Raw genomic sequence first — 7,690 nt, 5'->3', positions numbered from 1 at the left:
CCCCCCCCCCCGCAATATGTTTTTAAATCGTGGCTTCTCTCGGCTCCGGGGTCTGCTGGGGACGGTGCTTTTCCTTTAGAGGCTGTTTGTGAGGAATGACCTTTCTCAGTGGGAAGCATGTTGCTCGGGACCGAGGACCTTCGATGTACATTAAGAGTTAGCCCGAGGAGTTGGGGTTCCAGCCGAACCACTTGCATTTTCATTCATAATTAAGGCTTAAAAATGGGCTTTTTCTGATCGGCTGGCAGGGCACGGGGTCCAGCTATTTTCTTTCTCATCGTATAGGGTGCTATGTCCTAATTTTTAAGTGTGTGGCTGCGCAGGCAGGGGTTGGAACTCGTCCAACTGCTAACTATTGGAGCTGATGAAAGATTTTGCTTTTAATAATATCAGATAATGATGGCAAAAATAAAGACCAGAATAACTACCAAATAGTGAAATAAGGGATTTAGAAATCCGGAGGGGACAACAACAACAACAACAAAAAAAAGTGTGGTTATTTGTGCTGAAGGTATAAGTAATGAAATGTGGAAGTGGAGCTATAGGTCTTTTTAATTTCACACATTAGAAAAATCGTTTGTTAACTGCTCTCTCCCCCTCCCCCGAAAGCATGATAATAATTTCTGAAATTGGGTTTTTTAAACAACTTAGAGCTTGCAAATGTGCTCGAGATATTTACAGCTTTTTTTTTTTTTTTGGCTTAACATCAGCATGTTAGAGCTGGAAAATAAGCACCTCTTGCTAAAAGAGCAGGAATGACCCTTTTTTGACAATTTCGCTGAAGCTGGAGATCTGTGAGCTCCTCTCTGCCCTGTTAGCACCTAAATAGGGCATCGCATGGCAGCGCAGGCACTTGCAGCAACTTTTAAGAGAGTGAAAGGATTAAATTCAAAAACTTAGACACACTAACTTCTTTAAGAAAGCAGGAAACATTTAGCTAGCTGGTTTATCCTGGGGACAAGGGCTGAAAACCGATTTGTCCCACAGTAATGTATTTATTTTTTTTTCCTAAAAGCAGCTAACTGTCCGTATCTTGAATTAAGGCATATTTTACACAATGACATAGCATCCAGCTATATTAAACAAGCATCCGTGTCCTAACAATGCTTCTTATCGCTGCCTAATCATAACTGAGTTAATGAACCACAACAAAAATCAAAACAGGAGAATCTGTTGACTTATTTTCAATATGTATCATCCCGAAATGTGCTGTGGGTGCATGACCACGCTCGAAAGAGCTTCTCTGTCACTACACTCTCCACAACTGAGATAATCTCTCCATAATCTCCCTCTCAATTAAAACAGAGAGAATGCCCCTGTATTGATACAAATGAATTTATATTTTTCCTTTGCATTTATGTTTAATTAAACAACTTGCCTCGCTCTGTGCTTTTTACTCCTGACCAAGTGTACCTATGCAGGCCTCAGATACATGTCCTGCCCTTGTGCTCTTCGTCAGGCTAATTCAATTAATGCTTTCTCCTTCTTCGCCTCCCTCCCCCCGAGTGAAACTTTGCAAAATAAAGGGGGTTTGCTGTAAGGTTGTAGCCCACTCCCAAGAGCATCACCTTTTCATATGCTTTTTTCTCCCCCCTGGCATCTTGAACTGAAGCCCTCACTCCCCCAGCCTGAACACAGAGAAGTCCCACTTAAACCAAATAAACGTTTTGAATTCACAAATAATACAGCCTGGGCCCTCAAAAAAAAAGGGACCAAAACGTCCAGATTTTACTGAAGAGAGAGAGATCGCAGTGCTCTTGTTTGTTTTTACATCGCTTCCATCTCCAGTCAGAAGTGAAAGAAGTGGCACATACGGAGCTGGAAACCTTGGGGCACAGGGAAATCTCCTGCCCTGAATCCCAGCCTTTCTTATCTGCACTTTTTTAGAATATACTGGGCTGCTTTACAATCTAAACGCTGCAGCAATTCTATTTATTACAGCTTGCTTTTTTTTTTTCTTAAAAAGCCTAATGCATGTTTTCACACCAGGAGAGTTTTTCAGTAAATGCCTGGTAGAAATCGTACATTATGCTAAATCTAATGCACTGCAAAGCTCATTTATGCAGATAAATTTTTTAAACTAATATTTCAAATCAATGTGTGGACGTTTCTAAGAAAATAAGAAAGGTATTTTTTCGAATCTGGCGTTTGTCATGAGACTAATTACAAGCACAGGAAAATGCTGCCTATAGGCTGAAGATTATACATTACTGTGTTCATTTTTTGAAAGTCTTTGAGAAAACAAAAAATTAGGAATTTGGGGGGAAATCGGTGCAAGCAGTTAAGTCCCACATAAGAGAGATTTAAATTCTAATTATGATAGTTTTATGATGCAACTGAGAAAATTTAAGAAGCTTTTTTTTTTTCCCTGAGAGGTACAGTCAGAAAATCCAAATTTTTTTTTTTTTTTCCCTGAGAGGTAAAGTCAAAACAACCAAATTTTTTTTTTTTTTTCCCTGAGAGGTAAAGTCAAAACAACCAAATTTTTTTTTTTTTTTCCCTGAGAGGTAAAGTCAAAACAACCAAATTTTTTTTTTTTTTTCCCTGAGAGGTAAAGTCAAAACAACCAAATTTTTTTTTTTTTTTCCCTGAGAGGTAAAGTCAAAACAACCAAATTTTTTTTTTTTTTTCCCTGAGAGGTAAAGTCAAAACAACCAAATTTTTTTTTTTTTTTCCCTGAGAGGTAAAGTCAAAACAACCAAATTTTTTTTTTTTTTTAAAAAAAGGGAATTTTTAGACAACAGAATATAGTCACAGTTTACTAGTGGTGTAATTATGAAAGTATAATATAATATACTGTTTTTAGAAGAAAACTTCAGGAACTTTGAAACATTCCATTTAACTTCTCCTTTCTGGGTGACATAATGAAACACAAATATTGGGGAGAAAAATTTCTTCTAGCATTTATTTTTCTTAGCAGACAGAACTATGGTACAGTCCAAATATTTGTTTTATGATAATGCACAGACAATGTAAACACCTGAAAGCTTATAAAAACACATCCTACATTTACTGTAAAGTATCTGTTCCTCAGAGACCCTATATTTGATGTTTAACGAGATTAAACAGTAATGCAAAGGTGTGTCGATACTTAGGCAAATAAAACCGAACCACACTTAATTTTTGTATGTTAAGAAACTGAGATAACCCGCGTTAAAAAAAAAAAAATAATGTTATTGTGTTCCCATTGTACACCGCCTGTTGCAGACATTAATCTCTCTGAGACAGAGAGCTGTTACCACCGAAATGATAATATCTTTCACATTTTCACCGAGTTTAGTTAAAAAAAAAAAAGCATAAAAACTAGATGTTCTGGTGTCTCGTTAGTTTTATAGTGGGGCTCTTCTGTCTGTTTTAAGGGAGAATTGAGCCGTGACAAACCCCAGAGATAAGAATTGAGGATCTGAAGCCGGTGCTGGAGCAAACCCCCCCCGCGGAATTCAACTCTTCTTTTTCTTTCATAGGTAATGAAACTCGGGAACCCCGAAATTGCCAGGAGGTTGCTAATTAACGGTGCAGACCCCAATCTGAAAGACAGTACCGGTTTCGCTGTAATTCATGATGTAGCCAGAGAGGGTTTTCTGGACACTTTGCAGACTCTGGTGGAGTTTCAAGCTGATGTTAACATTGAGGATAACGAGGGCAACCTGCCCTTGCACTTGGCGGCCCGGGAGGGGCATGTGCGGGTGGTGGAGTTTCTGCTGGAGCGCCCGGGGTGCAGGGTGGGCCACCAGAACAAGCGAGGGGCCACCGCCTACGACCTGGCCAAGCTTTACAGGAGATCCGACGTGGTGAAGCTCTTGGAGGACAGCAGCTTGCTCCCTGAAGACAGGAATTAAACCCAGCTCGGACCTGCTCTCCTTTGGACATTAAGGCTTTCAGCCTTCTTTTTTCTTTTTTTTCTTTTTTTTTTTTTTTCCCTCCTTTTAAATAACATTTGTTGCAACCTTGCTTCTATATATATATATTTTTTTTTTTTTTTTTTGGAACAGCTGGTAGTATAAGTCTCAAAAAAAATTCTAGAGGTGGGTTTGTAGGGGATGGAAATGTTTTAAATCCACTCTCTCTGCGATTTCTTACATCTTCCATTTACTCAGCTATATCTGCGTTGGTTGCTCCTATTTAGTTTTCCAGTATCAACTTTGACAATTTATTCTCAGTCATTCGTTATAAGTCATTAATACCAGAGCTACATATTCACACGCTTAACGTTGCTGGACTTTTAAGAAAAAAAAGAAATAGCTTACTGTGATTTCTCCCACCTCTCAACGCAACTCCCTCTTTTCCTCCTTCCCCCCCAACCCTTCCTCTCCTCCCCCTGAAGATTCTGAAGTCCTGTTTTGGATGAAAACAGCTTTTTTCAGGGGTAACCTGCGGCCGCCTGCTCAGGCAGAGCTTCAAGGCTGCTTGGCCTGAGGAGGGAGGGCAGCGCTCAGAGGCTTTGGGAAATAGCTGCATTTTAACACTAACAACAGCTCGTAGAAGTAGGTCACTTACTTACTTTCTAAATGTAGATGGCACTTTCCCTCTTTGTGTATTTAAACTTTCACCAAGCTGGTTTTGAGTTTAGTCGCCAGAGTGTGCCGGTGTAAGGGCTGGGTTTGTTTTTTTTTGGGGGGGGGTTGCTAGAGACTCGAAACAGCTCGGGTTAGTGGCTGGTGTTTGCTGGGCGAGGAACGAGGCGGCTTCTCTAGTTTCAAAACAAGCAGCAGAGAACCATTGTCAGAGGCAAGAGGACACGAAGGCTGTAACACACGTTTTCTGGTCCCTTCATAAGCCGAGTGCAGTTTAGATGCTCTTTAAGAAACATTTGCTTTCCACCAACTCTTCTGCTTTGCCTGGAAATAAACTATTTTAAGGGTAGATGCATCTCACAAAACCAGGAATGTTTGAATGCTGTGACATTTAGGAAGCAACACGTTTTAATAGTCGGGAAGATATGTTATTGCTTGCGCCTAAAACGCAATTTAACCATGGAAAATTTTCCATTGCAGTACAGTTCAGAGTATTCGTGAGACCCAAATTCATTTCCCTCTCCAGCTAGAGATGTTCTGCACACTTTCGGGAAAGAGTTTAGCATGAAACTTCTAACATTTGTACGGGATCTAGTTGCTGGACAGATGGGCAGTTTAAAGTGTTTGATTTTGAATAGTCTAAAATTTAATTTCGCGAAATAGAAGGTTTTAAATCAATGCAAAATGAATAGTACTGAAAATAGCACTTAAAAGAGGAACGGGTGTACATTAGCTTAGATTTTAACTCTTCAAAACAAAACAAAATTGTAGCCCCACAAAATCAGTTAATAAGGTTTTCGAGTAAAAAGTAATTTGCTGAAACTGTGTCACGTTCACCATACGCTCTGTCACACTGCTGTGTTTTCTGATTAAAAACCTCTGTGAAATACGAAGCTTTGGGCGCTTTTGTTATCATTTTTTGTTCAGGAGGGATCTAGAGATCATTAACCGGAGCAGCACGGCACGTAGGATGCACGTTGGGGGAAATAACCCACAAAACGGCCGGTAGAAAGAGTACTAAAGAGTACTAAAACCGTCTGAAATGTTCAAACCGAGCAAGGTAACCCGCAGGTCACCCCGAGGTGAAGCCACCCAACCCTTTCCCTGTTGCTCTCCTCGTGTCCTGGAGGATGCTCCGACCTTCCTCCTCCTGCACAACCAGTGCCCCGCACTCTCCTTGTGCTGCCACCAGGATTTCTCCCCTTCGCTGCCACGGCAGAGGTCAACCCCGAAAGGTAATATTCATTTTCTCACTTATTTTTTAACCTGTGCTGCTAAAAACCCCCTCTCATCCCAGACTCGTTTCGAGCTCCACCAGCATTTGATGTACGCTAAGCCGAAGTTTAAGCAGGGGCTTAATAAAACAACTGCTTTTTTCCGATAAAAATGCCCCGCCTTGTCAGAAATAGCGGGTTTTATGGAATGCCAGGGGTTGGCACTGAGAGCCAGAACGTGTTTCACCACGATCGTGCCTATAGCCTTAGCCGGTGAGTCACGGGAGATATTAAGTCTGGTTTAAAGGCAGGTTTTATTTGCTTTTACGGCTGCATTTTATCTATAGGGCACTCCATCCATTGGAAGCAATATTATAAATTGAAAATCCTAGTTAGATACTTGGAAAGCGAGAATTCCGCTCTGTTGCCCCAGGGAGTTACTAGTTACTACAAAAAGCCTCTGGGAAACCCAAGAGATAAATCAGCTGGTGGGTTACCTGCACCTCACTGGGTTTGTAGGGGATAAAATGTGTCTCGCTGCTGGGGTGTGCTGTGGGGCAGCTTCCCTGCAGGGGTTTTTTCATGAACTGAGAGAGGAGAAAATTATTTCAAGCGATTTTCATTAATAGGGAATCTTTACACCCAAAAAGGATTGTAATATCCGATGCGGTTTCAGAAATCACTTCTGTGATTTATTTTTTCCCCCCTCACTAGCCTGGCAACATCAAAAAAAAAGTCCAGTTTTACAAATTCCCACATTTGTGAAAATGTCAACCATAACGTAGACCAGGAGACACAGAAGTGCGGCGCGTGTGAGACGGAACGAAATGTTTTTTGGGAGCGTTTATTGAGACATAAACCAAGCGAAAAGCGAGCCTCCCCGGCGGGAGCAGAGACTGCCCCGCTGCAGCCCAGGAACGGGCAGTAAACAATATAGTACCGAGAGGAGAGGTATAAATAGCAACAAATACAGCAAGCACAGAAAAAAAAATGTGAAGCAAGGGAGTGTAAAAATGTAGCTGCACCAGGATTCGTGCTGCCCAGCTCCGGGGAGAGAGCCCTCTCCCCTATTTCAGTTACACGGATGAGCAAAGCTCTTACACTTGACCTTTGTTTCCAAATCACCCTCGGAACAACGGCGGGGGCTGACGAGCTCCTTTGGGAAAGGGGCAGATCCTAAAAGGGATCCTACAGGGAAGGAGCGGGGCTGAATCTGCGGCGGGAGCACCCCTGGGAAGGGGGGAAGAGCCGCTCTGGGGCTGCTGGGGGGAGAGAGGGGGGGACAGGGACGAGGCAGGGACCAGGCAGGCACATAGAGCTGGCCCTGGGGAGCGTAAATTATAAGGTATTTGAAGGTGAATCCACCCCAGTCGCCGGGGCAATAGATGACTGCACACTTAAGTACCCGAAAAGACTTTATTTCCAGCTTTCAGTGTGGGGAGAGGAATGAAATCCCTGCTTTATTCCATGGTGGGGGAAGAAATTGGCTTGGTGGGAAAAGCCACCGCATCCTTCTCGTGAAGAAAGAGTTAAAGCAGTGGAAAACCCCCCGCCTGTGAGCTTCGGCAAGAAGGAGAAGGGTCTCTTCCACAAACGTACCTGGCAAGTCACTGGGCAGCCAGAAGCAACCCCACGTTATTATCTATTCCCTGAAGTGCTGAAATTCCCTGGAAAAAAAGAGAGAAGAGGGAAGCTGCCGCGTTTATTTGTGAGGGCTGTCAGGCTGTGCGTGGCCGGGGGGGTAGGAAAAAAAAAAAGGAAAAAAAAAAAAAAAAAAAAAAGAAAAAAAAAAAACAGAAGGAAAGAAAGAAAGAAAGAAAGACAGACTGATTTCTCACCAAGGCTCAGAGCAGCCTGCCCCACCACACACGCATTCAAAATGTCGGTGCTCCCGGAGGGCTCGGCCGGGCTCCCCCGGGGAGGGGAGAGGGCCGGGGCGGGCGGAGGTGCGGGGCAGGTCGG

At 42.7% G+C, this 7,690-nt stretch overlaps 1 protein-coding gene across 2 annotated transcripts in view; it reads left to right on the top strand.

Moving 5' to 3' along the window:
- Positions 1–5,407, top strand: part of CDKN2C (cyclin-dependent kinase inhibitor 2C (p18, inhibits CDK4)) — a 6,714-nt gene extending 1,307 nt beyond the window's left edge. Inside the window, exon 2 of one of the 2 annotated variants that reach the window (XR_001411668.1) lies at positions 3,465–3,600. Coding sequence is in view for 1 of the 2 variants with exons in the window: in XM_014939525.1 (XP_014795011.1) it covers positions 3,465–3,839 (375 nt within the window). In the remaining variant the exon portion in view is untranslated. Of the gene's footprint in view, positions 1–3,464 lie in introns of both variants that reach the window. The other variant, XM_014939525.1, reaches the window with a different exon arrangement.
- Positions 5,408–7,690: the final 2,283 nt, after the last annotated feature.

The sequence above is a fragment of the Calidris pugnax genome, unplaced genomic scaffold (assembly GCF_001431845.1).
Source record: "Calidris pugnax isolate Ruff unplaced genomic scaffold, ASM143184v1 scaffold18, whole genome shotgun sequence".
Classification (NCBI taxonomy): Eukaryota; Metazoa; Chordata; class Aves; order Charadriiformes; family Scolopacidae; genus Calidris; species Calidris pugnax.
This window is presented reverse-complemented; position numbering and strand designations above follow the sequence as displayed.